The sequence below is a fragment of the Thalassophryne amazonica genome, chromosome 9, assembly GCF_902500255.1.
Source record: "Thalassophryne amazonica chromosome 9, fThaAma1.1, whole genome shotgun sequence".
Classification (NCBI taxonomy): domain Eukaryota; kingdom Metazoa; phylum Chordata; class Actinopteri; order Batrachoidiformes; family Batrachoididae; genus Thalassophryne; species Thalassophryne amazonica.
This window is the reverse complement of record NC_047111.1, coordinates 41,107,566-41,132,694: the sequence shown is the minus strand read 5'-3', so window position 1 is coordinate 41,132,694 and position 25,129 is coordinate 41,107,566. Positions and strand designations below refer to the sequence as shown.

General features: G+C 44.2%; 1 protein-coding gene across 1 annotated transcript in view; it reads left to right on the top strand.

Annotated features, from left to right (window-relative positions):
• The window catches only part of LOC117517037 (pterin-4-alpha-carbinolamine dehydratase 2-like), a 67,036-nt gene extending 53,152 nt beyond the window's left edge, over positions 1-13,884 (top strand). Inside the window, exons 3-4 of the mRNA XM_034177949.1 lie at positions 4,143-4,223; positions 13,630-13,884. Of these exons, the coding sequence (XP_034033840.1) occupies positions 4,143-4,223; positions 13,630-13,725 (177 nt within the window). The 3' untranslated portion in view covers positions 13,726-13,884. The remainder of the gene's footprint in view (positions 1-4,142; positions 4,224-13,629) is intronic.
• The last annotated feature ends 11,245 nt before the right edge of the window (positions 13,885-25,129 follow it).

Below are 25,129 nucleotides of genomic sequence, written 5' to 3'. Positions count from 1 at the left end.
ATGCGAGATTTGACGCGTCTTTTCTTGATGTCAGCCTTTATGGGCATTCAAGTCTGTTTTATATGAGATTACTACTTCTGTGCTTTCTTCCTCCTCATTTTACATCTTCCAAAGACATGAATGTATCTTTTTTTTCCCCAAGGATTATATTCCATATGGGCTAAACTAATTGTTTTCTCTTTCTAATTACAGGTTGTTTATATGTCACTGAGGTCAAAATGGGGATGGGATTTTTCAGTTAGTGTGTTGCTTTTCTTCATAAAAGCAGTGCCCCACAGCTTGATGAGAACTTTGAAGTCTGTGTAATGACTGTGCTCTGGTAGCTGTTGTGTTCTTGTCAAGTTGTTTGATTAAAAACACACTGTTGGGGCTAATACCGCATTCATTTATTGGCAAGTAATTGGCAGTTTTACCATGAATTTCTTTTTGAATGAAAATACACTTTCAGAATCGAAAGCAAGTACCCCCCCCATAGACTAGATTCTGATGCCAAGTTTGAAAAACTCTACAGAAATCCTGTGCAAATATGACTGTATACATTTGTACTTGGAGATGTGGTAATTCTAGTGACTCTACAACTGTGCTATTGTGATGAATAATGTGTAGCTTCAGAGAGGCTTGACCCAGTTGGCAGCCACATAGTGTTTGAAATGGATCCTCCCTGTATTAAACAGGAAAGTACATCCATTATTCACACATACTGATCAAGGCCAAGAGGCTGAAAAACGGCTCGTCTCCAACAGCAGTAATGAAGCCATGCTAGTCTATTTTAACCCTGTTTAACTGTACCCCTGCAGCCTGGCTGTAATCAACATACCATTTTTGCTCTGCTGACTAAAATCCTCAAATTTCACCAAAAAATTCAATGGAAATCACATTGTCGATGACCTAGAGCGCCAACTGTTAGCAAGAGTTGAAAATTCAGCATGTAGAGAATTCATCTCTGAATCATGTTAGCCTATTACTGATTAAATCACTGCAAAAGCATTTTTTTTCCACTGCAAACTTTGACATACTTTGGGAAAACCTTGCATATCACTATATTTTGTGATGTCATATACGAGGTCTGTCAATAAAGTATAGGTCCTTTTTATTTTTTTCAAAAACTATATGGATTTCATTCATATGTTTTTACGTCAGACATGCTTGAACCCTCGTGCACATGCGTGAGTTTTTCCACGCCTGTCGGTGACGTCATTCGCCTGTGAGCACTCCTTGTGGGAGGAGTCGTCCAGCCCCTCGTCAGAATTCCTTTGTCTGAGAAGTTGCTGAGAGACTGGCACTTTGTTTGATCAAAATTTTTTCTAAACCTGTGAGACACATCGAAGTGGACACGGTTCGAAAAATTAAGCTGGTTTTCGGTGAAAATTTTAACGGCTGATGAGAGATTTTGAGGTGATACTGTCGCTTTAAGGATTTCCCACGGAGCGAGACGTCGCGCAGCACTCCCAGGCGCCGTCGTCAGCCTGTTTCAAGCTGAAAACCTCCACATTTCAGGCTCTATTGATCCAGGACGTCGTGAGAGAACAGAGAAGTTTCAGAAGAAGTCGGTTTCAGCATTTTATCCAGATATTCCACTGTTAAAGGAGATTTTTTTAATGAAAGACGTGCGGACGCATTGCAGCGTTGGCTCGCAGCCGCTGCGACGCTCCGCCACTGGAAAAACACCTCTGTTGGAAGCCTTAAGGACAAGTTGGAACATGTCCAGCTGTTAAACAATTTCTCATATACTCACTCCACTGAAAGCCATCAAAAGCTGCCTGGATTTTACAAATGGTTATCAACACGGAGGTGTTTTTCCTGTGCCGCCGCACCGTGCCGGATGCGTCCCGACGCGTGGACCCGTCCGCATCAGCCGTTAAACTTTTCACTGAAAACCAGCTTAATTTTTCGAACCGTGTCCACTCTGATGTGTCTCACAGGTTTAGAAAAAATTTTGATCAAACAAAGCGCCAGTCTCTCAGCAACTTCTCAGACAAAGGAATTCCGATGAGGGGCTGGACGCCTCCTCCCACAAGGAGTGCTCACAGGCGAATGACGTCACTGACAGGCGTGGAAAAACTCACGCATGCGCACGAGGGTTCAAGCATGTCTGACGTAAAAACATATAAATGAAATCCATATAGTTTTTGAAAAAAATAAAAAGGACCTATACTTTATTGACAGCCCTCGTATGATGTGACATCACAGGGAGACTGGAATGACAATTTGGGAGCACTAGGACATTATGAAGGAACCCAATCTTAACTGTTTGGACAGAGTCTTTTACCTGTCAGTCAGTGTTCCTTAGCAGCAGATTAGACTGAACTTGAGAGAGAGTGAGGGAGAGAGGACATGTTTGGACAACACCTGACATGACAGGCTACTTAACCATCTCCATTAGAGCCAATGAGAACTGAGAAAAAGCAGACTGCCATACTCTCCAAATTGGTGCCAGCGGGGTCAAGTTGCAGGAATATGCCAATTACTTAAATTGATCAGGAGACGGTTTCCTTGATAACCAATTTGATCAAGCTGGTGATCGTATTACACGCGTCGCCCTGCACGAGCACCGAACAGGGCATTTCCGAAATTGGCTGCAACACACTAAAAAGGCTCAACGCAATTTCCTCCGTGAGACTAATTCTATTTCGTCATGTCAGGTGGTAGACGAGTCCGCAGCCATGGCCTGTAAACAATGGTGTTTCAGTTGATTTAATTAGGCAGGGAGGAAGTATTTAGGAGCTTAATTGAGATTGCAGTGGGAAATTGCTCTGAAATAGGTCTACCTGATTCCCCCCCTTCACAGTAGGCATGACGAGGGATTTGACTCTCTTCTTTGTAGATAATTAGAATAACCATAATCACTCCCTGGATGGAGAGAGCCACATGCCGAAGCTGAAATATGAACAGTGTGCGTGTTTGTGTCTGAGCGTGTACTCTTGTTTCTGTACACATATATGCACATGTATTTCTGATAGTTATGTACATCCACAGAAAAACACTCTCTGGGCCTCAGATGGCAGCGTTGCGCCTTATACTCGATTACTGCTCTGAGCTCTACTTTTTTGTTTGTTTTTATTAAACAGGTGACGAGTTCTTGATTTTTATCATAATTGGCAAAAAAATAAGCATAAATGCTGCCACGTAATTTTGGTTGCTAATAGCTGCAGAAAATTTTTCATCTTTTTAAAAATATCAGTTTATAAACCATGTTCAGTGCCTATGCTTATAATCATATTCTTTATATTGGTCATTTTTAAAATTTGTTGTCGTTGCAGTGACTTGCAAAAGTACTCATAGGCCTTTTCATTTGTTTATGCCATTTCAAATACAAAACGTAAATCAGGCTTCTCAATATAAAAATTTCTAAAATCATCTTCCTTAGACTCAAACTGAAAGTAAATCTCTACAACTTGATTTAAATTAATTAAAAATATAAAAGCCAAGATGATGGGTTGCATAAGTAATGGGCCCCTTTGGTATAATGCCTGTAAATAATCACTTTTATTGCCAGTTTTCTTCAGACAAGTCAGGGGATGGATACATGAACATTTCCAAGTCACAGAATATGTCTTGAACTTTATCATTTATGAAGAAATACAAACAGTGTGGCACTCTATGGTAAATCTGTGTGGAGTACACAGTTCTCAAAAACTGAGTGACTGTTCAAGAAGGATAAGAGTGAGGAAAGCCACCAAGACTCCCAGACAACCCAGAAGAAGTTACAGGCTTCTGTGGCTGTGATTGGAGAAATTGTGCATAGTGCATGTTTTGCATTTTGTATCCCAAGTCATACAGCTTCAGGATGAAGTGATACAGAGGAGGATTTTATTAAAAAGAAGACTTGAGATTTACTTTCAGTTTGAGTCTAAGGAAGATAATTTGAGAAATTTTTATATTGCGAAGCCTGATTTACTTTTTGTATTTGAAATGCCATAAACAAATTAAAATGCATGAAATACCAAGGGGCTGCATACCTTTGCCACTGTTGTGTGTGAGTGTATTTTTTTTTTTCTTTTTTAGTGTTGACTTTTACTACCCCCTATTGGCTGTATGGACTAATTTTGCAGCCCTTGCTGGTTATTGCAGTTGCGGTTTTGAATCAGATCTGATTGAGGTTATTTGTTTAAACAAACCTTTATTGTGTCTCCTTGAACCAGGCATTTGGCTTCATGTCACGTGTGGCTCTGCAGGCAGAGAAGATGAACCACCATCCAGAATGGTTCAATGTTTATAATAAGGTAACAGATTTCAGAAGTCACTTTACTGTGTTTGGTATGTGTCTGTTACACAAAACACACATTGTGGAATCACAGTGTTATCATGATTGCGTTTGAGTTATGATCACATTTGCAGTGCAGCAGTTGGTTGCATAACAAATTACATGTGCTGAGATCAGACACCCCTCAGTGAAGTCAAGTTTTTCATGTCAAACAATAGTCGCTGTTCCTGGAAGATTCTCATCTACAGCACTAACAGTGCAGCAGATAACTGAAACAATCATGCAAATGGTGATAAAAGCATCAAATTCAGCAGAAATACTCCTTAGACACTCCTCTTGTGAAAAAACCGATTGGCCACTTGACTTTATAATCGGTGGTCAGGTAGGGGTCATTTGAAGAATTACACAGAGGTCAAAATTAAAAGATGCTCCAATCATATTGAAAAATATTCCACATTATTTGCCTGATCATAAAGATTCCAAAAAGGTATAGTTTGGACTATCTGTGACTGAATTCTATGGAGTTACGGGATAAAAACAGCAAGAATGGTGACAAAGCTCAGTTTCATTTTGTACAGGGGTCAAAAGTTAAAGTTGCTCCAATTTTAGTAAATAGTGATGCAAATTATTGGTTGACCTAATAGGATTAATAAATGGAATAGTGCTGACAGTGTTGAATGCTTGGTCTCCAAAGTAAAGGTCAAACAAGTTCTACGTCTATTGGATTCTATGACATGTGACATATGTTACCCCGTAACGTGATAAGTGAGGATGATACATGGTCCAAATTATTCCTTTTTAAAACCATGTTAACTCAACTAGTAATATTCTCTTATCTGCTGCACTATAAGAAACCTCAAACACTTTGTTAGCACAACAACGTGAGGGTTTTTTTTATTTAATGCAGTAGCTTCACACCCTAATCCCATGGTTTTTCTTGTGAAAATCTCTGCAAATATCTCTACCTTCTCTTCATGTAGCCTCCTTAGCTCTTAACACAGGCTCACCCTTCTTCAGAAATAGTCGTGGTTGATATGACAAAGGCAGTCCCTGAAAATCTCTTGGCATTAGGCTGTAGCCACCGAGTTACTGTGCGGTAGACTGGACTGCGCTGAGAGGAATGCCGCGCCTAATCCACTCTTTATTAAAGTGGCTGTGGAACAGAGCTACAGGTCTCCAGACCCCACAGCACTTTCCACCAGACACTTTCACATAAATCCCACACTAACTGAGGTTCAGCCTCGACAACACTGATGCTGTATCCTAAGTTAGTGCTAATACACTATCGTGTCCTGTTCTATTCTTGTGTCTTGGTTGACTGTGTGAAAATTACATTTTAGAGTTCCTCTGAAGGCTTTGGTTGTTTTCAACCTCAATGGGCAGAGTTGGGGGGAAAAAAAAAAACAATTTTCATTTGGTACATTCAAATGTCACTTTTCTGCCAAATAAGGCAGAATGTTTGCAATGTATGTTAACGCGTAAAAAGCTGCACTGAAATAAAATGTAACTTTCTGTTTCTGAACTTAACATCTTATCCATTCTAATCAAGTCCCTTTGGAGGTTTATCATGCAGGTTATGTAAATTGGAAACTTTAGAATTGTCCAGGTCTCCCTTGAAAAAGAGATCTTGATCTCAAAGGGACTAACCTTGTTAAATAAAGATTAAATTAAATGTGTGTGTGTGTACACACACACACACACACACATATATATATATATATATATATATATATAATATAATATAAATTTTTAAATGCCCCTTGTTGCCAGTCCTGTTTGTTATTTTTGTGGACAGGATTTCAAGGCAGTCAGAGATTCACATTCAAAATTCAAATTTATTAATTTATATAGCGCCAGTTCGCGATGAGATCGCCCTAAGGTGCTTCACACAGTATAATAAAAACAGAGAAATATGAATTAAAAATTTAAAAACACAATAAAAAAGACAGAACCATAAAAAAACACAAGAATAAAAACACATCATAACATAATAAAACTGATAAAACAAGAAAAACAAATGAGTCTTTAAATGTGATTTAAGAGTCTCCACATTATCTGACTGTTGTATGTGTGCCGGGAGATCGTTCCACAGAGCTGGGGTAAGAGAAAGCTTTGTGACCGGCAGACTGTTTATTCACCCTGGGAACACATAACAGAGCTGCACCCTGCAAATGCACGGCCCAAGCTGGTACATAGGGGCTTACCAGGTCAGCCAGATAGGGAGGTGCAAGTCCGTGAACAGTTTTACAAACGAATAACAGGGATTGGAGGGTTCCCAGTTTGGTGACCTCAGAATTACATATCTGCATTTTGCAAATGATGTGTTCCTGTTGACTGCATCAGACAGTGACCTCCCATGCTCTCTCACCAGGTTTGAGTCTGATATGAGGCTGATATTTTTCCTGACATGAAATCTTTTATTTTACAGAGTAAACATCGGCATTGTTTACAATGCTGCCAAGCATGGCTGGGAGCCCCATCATCCTTTGGCAGCGTTAGTTATGAGAGACAGAGGCAGAACAACCAGTTGCCATTTATTTTCAATCAAAGTGTGCATTTTACAGCAACAAGAAACAAGTGGTCGATATAACACCAGCTAGGCAGGGGCGAAAATAGGCAAGGAGTTTGTTTTATGCAAATGCTGAGCGACACGACACAGTCACTGTCAGTCCAAGTGGAGGCAGCATGACGTATGTTGGTTGTTGGTTTGTTGTTGTTTTTCTTTTTTTTTTTTTTTTTTTACAACATAATCCAAAATGGCAGAATATGCTCCCAGACAGCTGTATTTCTGTATGAATCTAAGATTTTTGGCATATTACCTCTAATTTTGTAAAAGTTAGCAATAAATAAACTCTCTCTCTCTCTCTCTCTCTCTCTCTCTCTCTCTCTCTCTCTCTCTCTCTCTCTCTCTCTCTCTCTCTCTCTCTCTCTCTCTCTCTCTCTATATATATATATATATATATATATATATATATATATATATATATATATATATATATATATATATATATATATATATATATATATATATATACGAGGTCTGTTAGAAAAGTATCCGACCTTTTTATTTTTTCCAAAACCCTGATGGATTTGAATCACGTGTGCTTGCATGAGCCAACTTTGAACCTTCGTGCGCATGCGTGATTTTTTTCACACCTGTCGATTGCGTCATTTGCTTGTAAGCAGCCTTTGTGTGAGGATGGGTGGAGTCGCTTGTCGTTTTTTCTTTGCAAGGAAATGGTGGAACGACTGGAGCAGCGCGACTGCATCAAATTTTGCTAGAAACTGGGCGACAGCCAGGTGGAAACCATTCGGATTGTTCAGATGGCTTTCGGTAACGATCCTCTGGGAATCACACAGATTAAGGAGCGGTACAACCGGTTTAAAGACGTCCGCACAACGGTGGAGAGCGCGCCGCGCTCTGGTCGGTCATCAACACGCTGAAACGACCGGATCATTTCCAAAGTGAACTCTGTGGTGATGTGGGACCGTCGTGTTACTATCCGAGAAATTGCGGAAGAGGTGGACATCAGCACTTTTTCGACACATTCCACTGGGACAGAAGATTTGGCCATGAAAAGAGTTGCAGCGAAATTCATCGGCACGAAGCTGATGGCGCAGCAAAAGCGCCACCATGTTGAAGCCTCACAGGACATGTTGTGGCATGCTCACCTCGTCCACCATTCGGAAGATTCAGATGGCTTTCGGTGGCTTTTCAGTCGTGTGACTATCCGAGAAATTGTGGGCGACAGGCGTGAAAAAAATCACACATGCGCACGAAGGTTAAAAGTTGGCTCACGCAAGCACGTGATCCAAATCCATCAGGTTTTTGAAAAAAATAAAAAGGTTGGATAATTTTCTAACAGACCTCGTATGTCTGTATCTGAAATTTTGTACTCCCTAATATCTGTATTGTGTCAGCCCCCCAAATCTCTGTATTAGTTGGGGGTCTACAATTAAAGTTGCTGTCCTTACTTGTGGTCAAGAGTTTTAGGTAATGACTGAAAGAGCAAGGTTTCCGATATGATCAGCAGAATTGAGTTTCATCCGTACGTTAAGCCGCTGCTTCTTTGTACCACAACCTGGATCTAGGCAGCAGCCAATGAATGAATGAAAATAAAATATTTTCATGTTCCTGCTGCAAGAGAGGATACACTTATTATGTAATCCAATAAAATGTGATTTGACTATAAGTTGATTCCCCTATGCTATAAAGTTAGCATATAACACATCACGTCACATCATGGCTTGTCTGTTGTACCAGGTGCTGTACACAGCGGTCATGATAACACACAGCTTATACGAGATGATGATCCAGTTTTCACCAAAGTAGATGCTGCTGTGATCACCTTCAGCTCACCACAGCAGTGTGTAGCAGCTGTTGTGTCCATCATCGGTGGACACTGCAATGGCCGTGAATTTCTAGATGTTTCGCCTATAGACATTACGAATGAATGGGAGCTACAAAAGCATTTTCCAGGCTCCAAGAACTTCCATCTTAAAGTGTATCTGGACATCTACTGTTTCAGGTGAGCTGAGTGACATGATGATTCTGGGGTTTTGAATATGACCAAGACTCCACAGCAGAACAGGATTGTCCTTTTGCATTCCATTGATGCATCCAACCACCATCAAAGTTGTACGGCCTTTCACATTTCACAAAACGGATCAAATTTAGTTTCTACTGAAATCCAAACTTTGTAATGTTTTATTTTTGAAGTGTGTTGCAAAATTACAGCTCATTTTAATGGAAACAACCAATGGTGGGTACAGTTCAGGTGTTCAAGTTCACGTTTCGACACAGTTTTGGATTTTAAAAAAAAAGGACACTTTATGTGGATTATTTCTTCATATGAATCCCACTGAAACTAACAGGTAAGAATTTATATTTACTACGTGTATTTTACTCTGCCAATCAATGCATTAATGGATGTATTTCGGTTGTTTAAGCCGCAGGGTTGAAAGTGTGTGGAAAAAGCGTCAGCTTTTAGCTCGTAAATTATGCTGTATCTAATACTGAGATAAACTGTGACTTCTAATATTGTGTTTTGTTGCATTTGAAAGATGATGACAGTGTTTGGGATTTTATTTTTTTGTTTATTCATTTTTCGTGCGTTCTTTGTGTTTGTGATCCTTGAATTTACCCAGCAGCCCCTATGGAGCTTAAAGTGAAACTGGTTTGTCGGAAGCCGACAGTGTAATCTGATGTGGCCACGTCCAAATCCATACTAATAGTTATCGGTTATTGGTTATCTGTAATAAAGATAATTGTTTTTTGCAGTTTACCGGTTTATCGTCACAAAAGATAACTTTTCAGTTATCTGGTTAATGGTTATCGAAGCTAACTTTTTAGTTTAGCTGTGCCCACCACTGGAAACAACATATTTACCTGGAGGGAATTCTGTTAAAAAAAAAATTATTTTCCTTTTAACGCCATCTTCATGAAGAAGTGCATGTGCGCATGCATGAGTTTTTTGTTTTTTTTTAATTACCGTAAATGACCTTTCACATTAGCTTATGTACATACACGGAGTGTGCAATCTAACATCTGTGAAATGTCTTGTAAGTCACTTCAGAGGTGTTATCATTTCAAAAACAGCATTTTTAGATCTAGAAGTGTTTCTCACTAAAGCCCCTTTCACATTGGCGTATTCGTAGAGCTGCTCATTACAGCGTATTGTCTACGCTGTAATGAGCAGCTCTCCGCCCACTTTACGTGGAGTTTTTTTCTCAATACGCAGCAGTATGTTGAGGGCTACGCGTGTAGGACGGAAGAAATTAAACATGTTTAATTTTCTTCAGCGTACAGCATGGAGCCTTCACGCGAGTACACACAGTGCCGTGCTACTGTCCGCTACTGTGAGCCCGCCCACGCTGCAACATGGTACTGTACGCCATTTCACACCTCCCACCGGGCTCCATTGTTCTTCTTGAGCTATAAATACTGCAAGATCGTTGCTTCACTTTATCATACTGGACTCATTATGAGGACTGTTCACTGTGTCGCAAAGCTGACTGTTGTTGTTTCATAAAGGCGCTCTCTCTCACGCGTGCTCTCCCTCACTCTCTCTGTGTGTGTCTGATCAGACCTGACTTTAAAATAAAAGTGCTCTCCCTCTCTCTCTCTCTGTGTGTGTGTGTGTGTGTGTGTGTGTGTGTGTGTGTGTGTGTGTGTGTGTGTGTGTGTGTGTGTGTGTGTGTGTGTGTGTGTGTGTGTGTGTGTGTGTGTGTGTGTCTGATCAGATCTGATTTTAAATGTCTCTCTGTCTCTGTGTGTGTGTGTGTGTGTCTGACCAGAGCGCACTTCCACAGAGGCAGAAAATAGCACTGAACTGGTTTAATAGCGGCATGGTACACGCGACTGTGAGTGAACACACACAGCTGCAAGTATGAATGAACACTGGAAAAGGCTGAGTACGCGCACATTTCGGGCGTATTTAAATGAAACACAACGCTGCGATGAGCAGCTCTACGAATACGCCAATGTGAAAGGGGCTTAAGACTTAGAAAATATATAAGAAACAGATTCGATTTATACAGAAATAAGCTGTTTCGGAGTGTTTTCCACCATCTTTGTTTATTGTGTTCGGACAAGCAGCCAGCTGACGTCACTGTGGCTCTTTACTCTGATTGACTACTTCCCAGCATCCCTCGCACAAGTTGGGGGAAGCTCCCACATGATCCATGATGTCGGTATCTCTACCAAACATAGTTTGACTGTCTGTTCATTTAAAAAAAAATTTTCCCTTCAGGGGACCTATTTATTAATTTTTCCAGACAGTAAATTTTAATCATATTGGCAGTGTCATATTATGAATCCCCTCTTTAAAGGGTAATAAATAAAATTGTAGTGGTGCCAAACAAAAAACTTTTTTATGACTTAAATCTTTAAGAAAACCCAACGGCCATAGACCTTTAACAAACAGTGCATTTCCAACCAGATTTCCTGTCAAATTGGCTTAATTTTGTGTCAGGTCCTCTCGTGTGACTTTGCCTTAAATTCATCCAAACCAGATGTAACAGCTTGCAAAGAAAGTACATGCTGCCTTCATCTGTTGAAGATGCAAGTTATCATTATTTCCATGTGCCGCAATACTGGTGCCAAATCCCAGTGGGGATTTCCACTGGATCCCATGGCAACCCTGAGCAACCAGGAACAACCAAATAAATAAATAAATAAAAACACACACCATTCTGCCTCAGTTGTGTAAAGTGTCTGCATTTATGTAGGATGCTTGTCTAGCAGCAGAGGTTGTTGATGTTCTAATACAGTGAGTTAACACGAGGCCACCGTTCAATGTTCATAAAGACCGACCCAGTTTCAAACTGTCCCGTCAAATCAGATCCGATGTACAGTCCTGTGCAAAATCCTCTTTTAACTTGAAAATATATCTGTAGACATCGTTTCACTGTAATTTTAAGATCTGTTTTTGGTGGTCTACTAATTATGGCATATATGGAAAGTACAGTTTCCAGAAAAACTCACTCTCTGCAATTTGTTTTGTTAAATGGCACCTTAACAATTATCCTTATCAAAGCCTTCTAATCCTACAGAATTGACTAGAAATTATAGGTGGGCGGTACAAACGGTATATATTATGAATTGACCCACCATTATGGATGTTGATTATACTGTGCTAACTGGTACATCATCAACCAGTACTCCTGAATTGTCTGGAAAATACAGAGCATGGTACTTTTAGACTCACTTTGAGTCTGTGAGACCTGTGCTACAGGAGAAAGTCATTTTATTTTTATTTTTTGGCTTCTCCGATTTTTTCAACTCATCTTCACTTATCCGGGTTCGGGTTGCGGGGGCAACAGCTCTAGCAGGCGATCCCAAACTTCCCTTTCCCTGGAATTTTTTTTTTTTTTTTTGACTTATGTATGCCATATTCACTTGTACATTTGGCACAAGTTGCGACAACAGCTCGCAAGCAAGCAATACCGCACTGTGGACGAGTGAGCCACAGTCTTCTGCTAAAACAAAGCAGCGTTTTAAAAATATTTTATGATTGTTTCACTGAGATTACATTCTAAAGAACAAATGAATGCACCCACACTGCATCACAAGCTTCTTCCTTTTGTGTCTCTGTGGCTGCACAAGCAGGATGATCCCATGTGAGGCCAGTGGGCCACATTTGACCCACCATGGCTATTGGCATGCTCTCTGGAAATTAATAAGTTACTCTTAAGATGGTTAAAGAGCTGTGTTTTTACTATTTTTGAAATTTTATGCTAAATTTTATGAAGTTGAATTTTTTCCCCCTATAAAATGTAACAGTTAATTGTAATGAAATTATACACGTATGCTTCACACAAGGTCAGCATTTATTAATTGCCTCCCTTGTTCCTCCATCTACATTAATATATGACCCTTCAAAGCAAAGAAATTTTTTTGTATTTGTCCTTTTTAAAATTTTTATTTTTAATTTCTTTTTATTTTATTTAAAATGTTAGTATTTTTATGTATTTAGATATTGTTGTAGTTTTGCACAATAAATGTTCTTAAATAGCTCTGTATTATGTGAAACATTTCTTAGTAATGTAGCTAAGAGTACAGCAGTTGCTGCTGTACAGTTGCCATAGTTTTACCACTTGCGTAACAGGAAGACAGAGGATGGGAATGAGAGGAACAGTCGTAGCCAGTAAACCAGTATTAATCAGTATGTCTTGTATTTATATTGTGTATTTATATTTACATTTGCAAACTGTTTTTCTTTTTTACTTTCACTTTTGGTACTCTGTGTGCTTTTCCCCCTTGTGCTGCTGGAACCTCAATTTTCCCATAGTGAGTCTGACAGACGTTCTGTCTAATCTAATCTAAGAATCATTTGTGTTGTAATTTTTCATCAAATACACCACAGTATATACATTTACTGTGTATACTTCAAAAATTATGCTGCAGTGTAAATTTAGGTTATACCACTCAACCTTACTACGAATTTTATATTTTTACCGAGAAGGACTAGAAGAAAACCACTTCAATAATTTTTCACTCATGTCTTACTGTATGGGTTGTGCATTAAACACAGAGCTAAAGTGGAATTATTTTAGTTGAAATAACATCAACTTCAACAGACTCATTTTTAGCTGTCACACACTTTGACCTTGTCATATTGTTTGTCGTAAGTGAGGGGAAAACAGTGAGAAGTGTGGCGGTCAGTGGAGTGCCCTGGTATCGACTCGCTGGCTCTAAAATGATAAAGTGTTATTTACTGTAGAATAATGACTTCTCCAAGCAACACAATCCACTGTTGATCTGTGATCACTTGGTGTGATTAAAAATGCTGCGAAAGTGCAAAAGACATCACTGGCATTTATTATTTAAATTTAGCATGGTGATGTGAGGTTTTATTCGGGAACACTCCAGCCTGTTGTAATTATTCTTTTGCTCCAATTGACGATGTTTCCTGTCCTCACAGGTCCAGATTACGTTGACCACACATGACTGTGGAGGACTGTCCAAACGGGACATCAAAATGGCCAAGTTCATTGACAAAATTGTGCTGTCCATGTAAAGTTTGTCTTTCATTGCTGTTCCCCCACCCCCTCTCTCTTGCATTTTAATTGTGTCCCTGCTTTCAGTCGTCACAAAATGATTCCTAACAGAGACGTGTTTTCTGTTGCAGATTTGTCTCAAATAAAACCAGTGAACGATCTTCTGTTTGAGGTCTGCAGTTTGTCTCCACCTTATTTTGCAAAGGCTTTCTGCTAAAGTAAGCCTTCAATTTTGTGAAATGGATTTTGCAAAATGCCTGTAACTGATTTACACTTGAAGCAGTCCTGCGCTGACTCTTTAAATTAGACGTAAATTGTAAAGCTTTGTAGAAATTCTGACTGTGTGGTTTGCAGTCAGAATTACGTTACTAACTGATTCTGGCAGATGTAAGTTCATTGTGTGTCATGGTGGTTTTCTTGTTTTCAGCGGTGTTTATTTTCACACGTGGAATTAGAATGGAGGGTAATTGCTCTGCTCTGTACTCTGGCACTTGCGAAGGACTCGGGGCTAGCATTTCTCTCTGTCCAGACCACATGTTCTCCTGTTGGCTCTGTGGAAGGGAGCACAGAGACGAAGGGGTCGAAGTCGGTAGGAGGGGATTTATGTGATTTACTGTTTGGTCAGAGATAAGTCAGATAGTGCTCCTGTGATTTCCTGACTGGCTCACCATTAGGCGAGAGCAGCAGAGAGAAAAGTTTCAACAGAGCCAAATCAAATATACGGTCAAATTTATGCTGTGAATTTTACTCACGGGATGTGTATGGTGCTGTTCTCTTTCTCAGAATTCACTTTGGAAGATACATAATGATGAAATGGACAGTTGGTTGGAAATTAATTGTGCTTGACCAGCTTGATTTTTTTTTCCTCCTAAAGATTACATTCTGGCAGCACAGTAGCTTAGTGGTTAGCACTGTTGCCTCACAGCATGAAGGTTATGGGATTGATTCCCACCTGTGGCCTTTCTGTGTGGAGTTTATATGTTCCCCTGGTATTTGCGCAGGTTCCCTCTGGGTGCTCCAGCTTCCTCCCGCATCCAAAAACATGCAGGTTAGGTGGATTGGACACTTTAAAAATTGTCCGTAGGTCTGTGTGTGGGTGTGAATGTGCTTGTTTGGCTATATGTGACCCTGCGACAGACTGACGTCCTGTCCAGGGTATACCCCACCTCACGCCCTAGGACTGCTGGGATAGGCTCCAGCCCCCCTCAACCCAATCTTGGATAAGCGGTTGAAGGTGTGTGTGTGTGTGTGTGTGTGTGTGTGTGTGTGTGTGTGTGTGTGTGTGTGTGTGTGTGTGTGTGTGTGTGTGTGTGTGTGTGTGTGTGAGATTGCATTCTGTCATTGCCCAGTGAGGTTCCTGTGTTTAGTCTTACTTTTATGATGATGATTTTGAAATGTCTGTGAATCCAATGTGATGTCAACCATATATTATTTAAGAACAATCCTAAATTTAAATAATAAATGAAGACACGTTGTAACTATCATCTGGTCTAGTGCATCCCAGCCATTTTTCTGGCAGCCCCCCCTTGTATCTAAGAAAGACTGACTACCCCACATTCATGCGCTCAGTTCAAAAAGGTTTTTATGTAATGAATTTATGTGTGTGTGTGTATGTATATGCGGGCAGCATGGTGGCTTAGTGGTTAGCACTGTTGCCTCACAGCGAGCAGATCATGGGTTTGATTCCCACCTGTGGCCTTTTTGTGTGGAGTTTGCGTGTTCTCCCCATGTCTGCGTGGGTTCCCTCCGAATGCTCTGGCTTCCTCTCACATCCAAAGACACCCAGGTTAGGTGGATTGGACACTTTAAAAATTGTTCCTAGTTGTGCATGTGGGTGTGAATGTGTTTGTTTGTCTATGTGTTGCCCTGCGATAGACAGGCGTCCTGTCCAGAGTGTACCCTGCCTCATGCCCTATGACTGCTGGGATAGGCTCCAGCCTTAATTAGAGTAATTGGACTATGTTGCGGTTGAAGATGAGTGAGTAAGTGAGTAAGTATATATATGTGTGTGTTTGTTAAGGTTGCAACCGAGCCGGGCCGCACACGATTTCCACTGCCAACGGGTCTGAAGCACACCGGAGCCGCCAAGTCCTGAGTCCCCAGGTGGCCACCGTCTCCAGCTGTCAGACCTGGTACTGCTGGCAGGAAGCAGAAACAGTTAATGGTGGGTGTGTGTGTACACACCCAGTGAACAGTCAGCAAACACGTTCTTCAGGTGGGAATAACACCTCCACCTCAAACACAGTACAACAACGTGCAGCGCCTGATGACTTATCCTAGTTTGGTGTGAGGAGCGAAGTCCGTCGTCTCCCTCACGATCCCCAAACCCCAGCCTCCAGCTGCAGATAATACTCAGGTAAGCCTGCAAAGAATCCAGACAATTGTGTGCGTTTGGCACCAGAAAACGGCTGAGAGTTTACCTGTTTGGTAGACGATATCTCGGCAGCGAGGTGGAGATGCTGCCTGGCTTTTATGGTGGTGGTCGATGAGTGACAGCTGGCGTTGATGATGAGTGACAGCTGTCACTCCCAGTTGCTCCCATGGGGCGGATGCGCTCTCTCGTGCCTGAAGCCCGCATTTCAGGCAGGGCGCCCTCTGGTGGTGGGCCAGCAGTACCTCCTCTTCAGCGGCCCACACAACAGGACCCCCCCCCCCAACGGGTGCCTCCTGGCGCCCGACCCGGCTTGTCGGGGTGACGGTCGTAGAAGTCGGCCAGGAGGGCCGGTCCAGGATGAAGCTCCTCTTCACCCAGGAGCATTCTTCAGGTCCATACCCCTCCCAGTCCACCAGATACTAGAACCCCCGGCCCCGTCGACGAACATCCAAGAGCCCGCGCACCGTCCACGCAGGCTCTCCGTCGATGATCCGGGCTTGTCCGGGGGTGCAGAGTGGTGAGGTATGGTAGGGCTTGATGCGGGACACGTGGAATACTGGATGAATCCGCAGTGAAGCAGGAAGTTGCAGCTTCACTGTGGCCGGACCGAGGACTTTGAGGATTTTGTAGGGTCCAGTGAACCGGTCCTTGAGTTTCTGAGATTCCACGTGGAGTGGGATGTCCTTCGTAGATAACCAAACCTCCTGGCGGGCTGGTATGCAGGGGCCGGGGAACGCTGGCGGTCCGCATGGGCCTTGGCCCTTGTCCGGGCTTTGAGCAGGGCATGGCGGGCAGTGCGCCACACCCGACGGCACCTCCTCAGGTGGGCCTGGACCGAGGGCACACCGACCTCTCCCTCCGTGAGCGGAGACAATGGGGGCTGGTACCCCAAACATACCTCGAACGGGGAGAGGCCGGTGGCAGATGAGATTTGGCTGTTGTGAGCGTACTCGATCCAGGCCAGATGGTTGCTCGAGGCCGTCGGGTGCACGGAGGTCACGCAGCGGATGGCCTGCTCCAGCTCCTGGTTCGCCCGCTCTGCCTGTCTGTTCGTCTGGGGATGGTACCCGGAGGAGAGGTTTACGGTGGCCCCCAGTTCCCTACAGAAACTCCTACAGACTTGCGAGGAGAACTGGGGACCACGGTTGGAGACGATGTCTGAAGGAATCCCATGCAGACGTACAACATGGTGGACCAGGAGGTCTGCTGTCTCCTGGGCCGTTGGGAGCTTCGGGAGGGCAACGAAGTGGGCCGCCTTGGAGAACCCGTCCACTGTCGTGAGGATGGTAGTCATGCCCTGGGACGGCGGGAGGCCCGCGACGAAGTCCAGGCCGATGTGAGACCAGGGGCGATGAGGCACCGGTAGCAACTGGAGGAGTCCTTGTGTCTTCTGGTGATCCGCCTTGCCCCTGGTGCAGGTGGTACAGGCCTGGACGTATTCCCGGACGTCGGCCTCCATGGACGCCCACCAGAAGTGCTGCCGGACCACTGCCATGGTTCTTCGCACCCCTGGGTGACAGGAGAGCTTGGAACCATGACAGAAGTCCAGGACTGCGGCCCTGGCCTCTGGTGGGACGTAGAGTTTGTTCTTAGGGCCGGTCCCCGGGTCCGGTTTCCGTGCCAGGGCCTCCCAGACGGTCTTCTCCACGTCCCAGGTGAGGGTGGCCACGACAGTGGACTCGGGATGATGGTTTCCGGTGGATCTGACAGCTCGGTTTTGACTTCCTCTTTGTGTACCCGGGACAAGGCGTCAGATCGTTGATTCTTGGTCCCGGGGTGGTAGGTGATCTGGAAGTCAAAACGCCCGAAGAACAGTGACCAGCGGGCTTGCCTGGGGTTCAGCCGTTTGGCGGTCCGGATGTACTCCAGGTTCCGATGGTCCGTGAAAACCATAAATCGTACCGCAGCTCCCTCCAACAGGTGTCTCCACTCCTCAAGAGCCTCTTTCTCCGCCAGGAGTTCCCAATTGCCGACGTCATAGTTCCTCTCTGCCGTGGTCAACCTGCGGGAGAAGTAGGCACAGGGGTGGAGGACCTTATTGGACTCCCTGCTCTGGGACAGCACGGCTCCTATCCCTGAGTCAGAGGCATCCACTTCAACTATAAACTGGCGGCTAGGATCGGGCTGCACCAGAAGTGGTGCAGTCGAAAACCGGCGTTTCAACTCCCTAAACGCGGCCTCGAACCAATCCGACCAGGTGAGGGGGACCTTAGAGGAGGTCAGGGCTGTCAGGGGACTAACCACCTGACTGTAGCCCTTAATGAACCTCCTGTAGAAACTTGCAAAGCCGAGGAACTGTTGCAGCTTCCTACGGCTTGTTGGTTGGGGCCAATCTCTCACCGCCGCAACCTTGGCCGGATCAGGGGCAACGGAGTTGGAGGAGATTATGAACCCCAGGAAGGACAAAGAAGTGCGGTGGAACTCGCACTTCTCTCCCTTCACAAACAGCCGGTTCTCCAACAACCGCTGCAGGACCTGACGTACATGCTTAACATGAGTCTCAGGATCTGGGGAAAAGATGAGGATATCGTCCAGGTATACGAAGACAAATCGGTGCAAGAAGTCCCGCAAGACGTCGTTTACCAAGGCTTGGAACATCGCGGGGGCGTTAGTGAGGCCGAACGGCATGACCAGGTACTCAAAGTGATCTAACGGGGTGTTAAATGCCGTCTTCCATTCATCTCCCTTCCGGATCCGAACCAGGTGATAAGCGTTCCTAAGATCCAGTTTCGTAAAGATTTTGGCTCCATGCAGGGGCGTGAACACTGAATCTAACAGGGGCAGAGGGTATCGGTTGCGAACCGTAATCTCGTTCAGCCCTCTGTAATGAATGCATGGACAGAGTCCGCCGTCTTTCTTGCCCACAAAAAAGAAACCAGCACCCATCGGGGAGGTGGAGTTCCGGAGCAGCCTGGCAGCTAATGAGTCCCGGATGTAGGTTTCCATTGATTCGCGCTCTGGATATGAGAGGTTGTACAGTCTACTGGACGGGTACTCAACGCCCGGGATCAGATCAATGGCGCAATCGTACGGCCAGTGCGGGGGAAGAGTGAGTGCCAGATCTTTGCTGAAAACATCAGCAAGATCATGGTTCTCCTCAGGCACCGCCGTCAGATTGGGGGGGACTTTTACCTCCTCGTTAGCAGTCAAACCGGGGGGAACCGAGGATCCTAAACACTCCCGGTGGCAGGTTTCGCTCCACTGAGCCACAACCCCAGACGGCCAATCAATCCGGGGATTGTGTTTAATCATCCGTGGGAAGCCCAAAATTACGCGGGAGGTAGAAGGAGTCACATAAAACTCAATCTCCTCCCAATGATTCCCAGACACTACCAGAGTTACAGGTAGTGTCTTGTGTGTGATTAAAGGGAGAAGGGTGAAGGGAGCGCCACTAGAGGGAGCCCTGCTTCCCTTGCCCATCTGCTGTCCAGCAGATTCCCTTCTGACCCCGTGTCCACCAGTGCTGGGGCTTGAAGGGTTAGATCCCCACTCAGCATCGTAACTGGGAGACAGAAATACATGTGTGTCCCACGTGAATTTCTTGGCCCACCCTTAGCCCAGTTTCTAAGGGCGGCGTTGGTGTTTAACCGCTTGGGGCAGTCTCTCTGCTGATGCTCGCTTGAGCTGCAGATAAAGCACTCCCCACGGGCCAGTCTGCTCTGTCTGTTAGAAGCTCTTAATTTTGCCCTGCTCGTGTCCATAGCATCATCAGCAGGGGGAACTGTTGCCACACGGAGCGCTGAGGCTGTGGAGCGTGGGGAGGGCGGAACCTTTTTGGACCCGGAAGGGAGAGGGACGGCTTCAGGACCGACGACAGTCCGTTTACAAAGGCGGCGCAGAGCGCAGTCGTATTCCAGCCGGACCTCGCAGCCGCGATGCGGAAGTCGACTGCATACTCAGCTGCGCTCCAACACCCCTGTCTCATAGACAGCAACACTGTTGAAGCGGTCTCGCCTCTATTTGGGTGATCAAAGACTGTTCTGAACTCCCTCACAAATCCAGTATATGTTGTTAGGAGCCGTGAATTCTGCTCCCAAAGCGCCGTAGCCCAGGCGCGTGCCTCACCTCGAAGCAAATTAATTACATAAGCCACCCGACTGGAGTCTGACGCGTACATCACGGGACGCTGTGCAAAGACGAGCGAACACTGCATCAAGAAGTCTGCACACGTCTCCACACAGCCTCCGTACGGCTCCGGGGGACTTATGTATGCTTCAGGGGATGGTGGGGGGGGGGGTCGTTGAATGACCATTGGAACGTCTATATTTGGCACCAGGACAGCAGGAGGAGGAGCTGCAGCAGCGCCCTGTGCGCGCGCTTCCACCTGTGTGGTGAAAGCCTCCATCCTGCGATTGAGAATGACGTTCTGCTTGGTCATTAAATCCAACCGAGCAGTGAAGGCGGTGAGGATTTGCTGCAACTCACCTACCACGCCTCCCGCTGGTGCCTCTGCACCCTGCTCTTCCATTGGTTGTTCAACAGATGGTTGACGCCCCTCAGAATCCATGACGGTGGCCGAGATATCCTGTTGGGAAAATGTAGTGACACCGACCCACAACAGGGGGCGTAAATGAATGGACAATGGATGAGCCAAAAGTATAACACTTTACTGTTGTGAATATGCCCAACGAAATACAGACAATCACAGAATTTGTATGCAATCAATATACAAAGGTGACGTGTGGGCAGGCTCGAGGATAGAAGACGTCTGTCCAGAGAAGAGCCGGGCCCCACACGATTTCCACTGCCAACAGGTCTGAAGCACACCGGAGCCGCCAAGTCCTGAGTCCCCAGGTGGCCACCGTCTCCAGCTGTCAGACCTGGTACTGCTGGCAGGAAGCAGAAACAGTTAATGGTGTGTGTGTGTGTGTGTGTGTGTGTGTGTGTGTGTGTGTGTGTGTGTGTGTGTGTGTGTGTGTGTGTGTGTGTGTGTGTACACACCCAGTGAACAGCCAGCAAACACGTTCTTCAGGTGGGAATAACACCTCCACCTCAAACACAGTACAACAACGTGCAGCGCCTGATGACTTATCCTAGTTTGGTGTGAGGAGCGAAGTCCGTCGTCTCCCTCACGATCTATAACCCCAGCCTCCAGCTGCAGATAATACTCAGGTACGCCTGCAAAGAATCCAGACAGTTGTGTGCGTTTGGCACCAGAAAATGGCTGAGAGTTTACCTGTTTGGTAGACGATATCTCGGCAGCGAGGTGGAGATGCTGCCCGGCTTTTATGGTGGTGGTTGATGAGTGACAGCTGGCGTTGATGATGAGTGACAGCTGTCACTCCCAGTTGCTCCCATGGGGTGGATGCGCCCTCTCGTGCCTGAAGCCTGCACTTCAGGCAGGGCGCCCTCTGGTGGTGGGCCAGCAGTACCTCCTCTTCAGCGGCCCACACAACAAAATCTAGGCTTTCACCTTAAATGCACCTTCTGGCAAATTGTAGCTGAACTTTTAGGTCTCATTTTTAAGACACTCCTCATATAAAGTCAACAATAATCATAACAATAATATTAAAGCAAACAGAGCTCTGGTATCGGATCGGAAAAGTATCGGTATTGGCAGATATCCCAATTCAGGTATCAGGATCGGATTGAAAGTGAAAAATTGTGGATTGGTGCATCCCTAGTGTGTGTGTACAATGACCACTGTATAAGGTACATACAGCAAATTATGGAATCACCGGCCTCAGAGGATGTTCATTCAGTTGTTTAATTTTGTAGAAAAAAAGATCACAGACATGACACAAAACTAAAGTCATTTCAAATGGCAACTTTCTAGCTTTAAGAAACACTATAAGAAATCAGGGAAAAAAAATTGTGGCAGTCAGTAACGGTTACTTTTTTAGACCAAGCAGAGGGAAAAAAATATGGACTCACTCAATTCTGAGGAAAAAATTATGGAATCATGAAAAACAAAAGAACGCTCCAACACATCACTAGTATTTTGTTGCACCACCTCCTGCTTGCAGTCTCTGAGGCATGGACTTAATGAGTGACAAACGGTACTCTTCATCAATCTGGCTCCAACTTTCTCTGATTGCTGTTCCCAGATCAGCTTTGCAGGTTGGAGCCTTGTCATGGACCATTTTCTTCAACTTCCACCAAAGATTTTCAATTGGATTAAGATCCGGACTATGCGCAGGCCGTGACATTGATCCTATGTGTCTTTTTGCAAGGAATGTTTTCACAGTTTTTGCTCTATGGCAAGATGCATTATCATCTTGAAAAATGATTTCATCATCCCCAAACATCATTTCAATTGATGGGATAAGAAAAGTGTCCAAAATATCAACGTAGACTTGTGCATTTATTGATGATGTAATGACAGCCATCTCCCCAGTGCCTTTACCTGACATGCAGCCCCATATCATCAATGACTGTGGAAATTTACATGTTCTCTTCAGGCAGTCAACTTTATCAATCTCATTGGAACGACACTAAACAAAAGTTCCAGCATCATCACCTTGCCCAATGCAGATTCGAGATTCATCACTGAATATGACTTTCATCCAGTCATCCACAGTCCACGATTGCTTTTCCTTAGCCCATTGTAACCTTGTTTTTTTCTGTTGAGATGTTAATGATGGCTTTCGTTTAGCTTTTCTGTATGTAAATCCCATTTCCTTTAGGCGGTTTCTTACAGTTCGGTCACAGACGTTGACTCCAGTTTCCTCCCATTTGTTCCCCATTTGTTTTGTTGTGCATTTTCGATTTTTGAGACATATTGCTTTAAGTTTTCTGTCTTGACGCTTTGATGTCTTCCTTGGTCTACCAGTATGTTTGCCTTTAACAACCTTCCCATGTTGTTTGTATTTGGTCCAGAGTTTAGACACAGCTGACTGTGAACAACCAACATCTTTTGCAACATTGCGTGATGATTTACCCTCTTTTAAGAGTTTGATAATCCTCGCCTTTGTTTCAATTGACATCTCTCGTGTTGGAGCCATGATTCATGTCAGTCCACTTGGTGCAACAGCTCTCCAAGGTGTGATCACTCCTTTTTAGATGCAGACTAATGAGCAGATCTGATTTAATGCAGGTGTTAGTTTTGGGGATGAAAATTTACAGGGTGATTCCATAATTTATTCCTCAGAATTGAGTGATTCCATATTTTTTCCCCTCTGCTTGGTCTAAAAAAGTAACCGTTACTGACTGCCACAATTTTTTTCCTGATTTCTTATAGTGTTTCTTAAAGTCAGAAAGTTGCCATTTGAAATGACTTTAGTTTTGTGTCATGTCTGTGATCTGCTTTTTTTTTCACAAAATTAAACAACTGAATGAACATCCTCCGAGGCCGGTGATTCCATAATTTTTGCCAGGGGTTGTAGATACAGATTTATTAGGCAGATATTCAACAAGGTGTTGGAAACATTCCTCAGAGATGTTCGTCCATATTGACATGATAGCTTCAACCAGTCTGCCCATTCTCCTCTGACATCAACAAGGCATTTTCATCCACACAACTGCTGCTCACTGGATATCTTCTCTTTTTGTGGACCATTCTCTGTAAACCCTGGAGATTGTTGTGTATGAAAATCCCAGTAGAACAGCAGTTTCTGAAATACTCAGACCGGCCTGTCTGGCACCAACAACCATGATGCATTCAAAGTCACTTAAACTGTCATTCTTTTCCATTCTGATGCTCCGTTGGAACTTCTTCAGAACATCTTCACCACATCTTGATGTCTAAATGCATTGATTTACTGCCATGTGATTGGCTGATTAGCTATTTGTGTTAATGAGCAACTGAACAGGTGTACCTAATAAAGTGGCCACTGACAGTCTCTCTCTCTCTCTCTCTCTCTCTCTCTCTCTCTCTCTCTCTCTCTCTCTCTCTCTATATATATATATATATATATATATATAATTTTTTTTTTTTTTTTTTAATCCTGAAGCAACACAGACTTTGATTAGGTTGAGTCAGGAAGCCTACACAGTTCAGTGTTTTACTTTTTTAAACAACCCTCAGCTGGTCTGCTCTTTGTAAGCCTGATCCCGTCAGATCCCAGAAGCTAAATAGTGTGGGACCTGATTAGTTCTTGGATGGGAGACCTCTTCGGAACACCAGCAGCTGTGTGTGTGTTTCACCAGGTAAACCTGCAGTTGTTTCAGGAAGGGCATCTGTTGTAAAACTAATGTGGATCTGTCTGTATCCACTGTGATGACCCTGAACAAAAACGGGAGCAGCTGAAAGGACAATAACATGTTATTAAAACTTTGTGCAGCCATTCCACTCTGACCTGATCCCATCAGCTGTTAGAATTTCAGCTAATTCAGAATTAGTAACAAGTTGGGTGACTACAGTGCATCCAGAAAGTATTCACAGTGCTGCTTCCACATATTTTTTATCCATCCATTTTTATTCCCATCTTAACTGAGCGATCGGGGGAGAAGGGCCTTAGTCAGGGAGGTGACCAAGAACCCGATGGTCACTCTGTCAGAGTACCAGCATTCCTCTGTGGAGAGAGGAGAACCTTCTAGAAAGACAACCACCTCTGCAGCAATCCACCAATTAGGCCTGTTTGGTAGAGTGGTCAGATGGAAGCCACTCCTTAGTAAAATGCACATGGCAGCCCACTGGAGTTTGACAAAAGGCACCTGAAGGACTCTCAGACCATGAGAAACATAATTCTCTGGTCTGATGAGACAACTATTTGGTGTGAATGCCAGGCAACATGTTTGGAGGAAACCAGGCACCATCCATGCAGTGAAGCATGATGGTGGCAGCATCATGCTGTGGGGATGATTTTCAGCGAGAGGAACTGGGAGACTAGTCAGGACTATGCGTGAGCGTCACTGATGATACATTTAGACCTTGAAAACCTGCTCCAGAGCGCTCTTGACCTCAGACTGGGGCGACTGTTTATCTTTCAGCAGGACAATGACCCTAAACACACAGCCAAGATATCAAAGGGGTGGCTTCAGGACAACTCTTTAAATGTCCTTGAGTGGCCCAGCCAGAGACCAGACCTGAATCTGATTGAACATCTCTGGAGAGATCTGAAAATGGCTGTGCACAGACGCTCCCCGTCCAACCTGATGGCGCTTGAGAG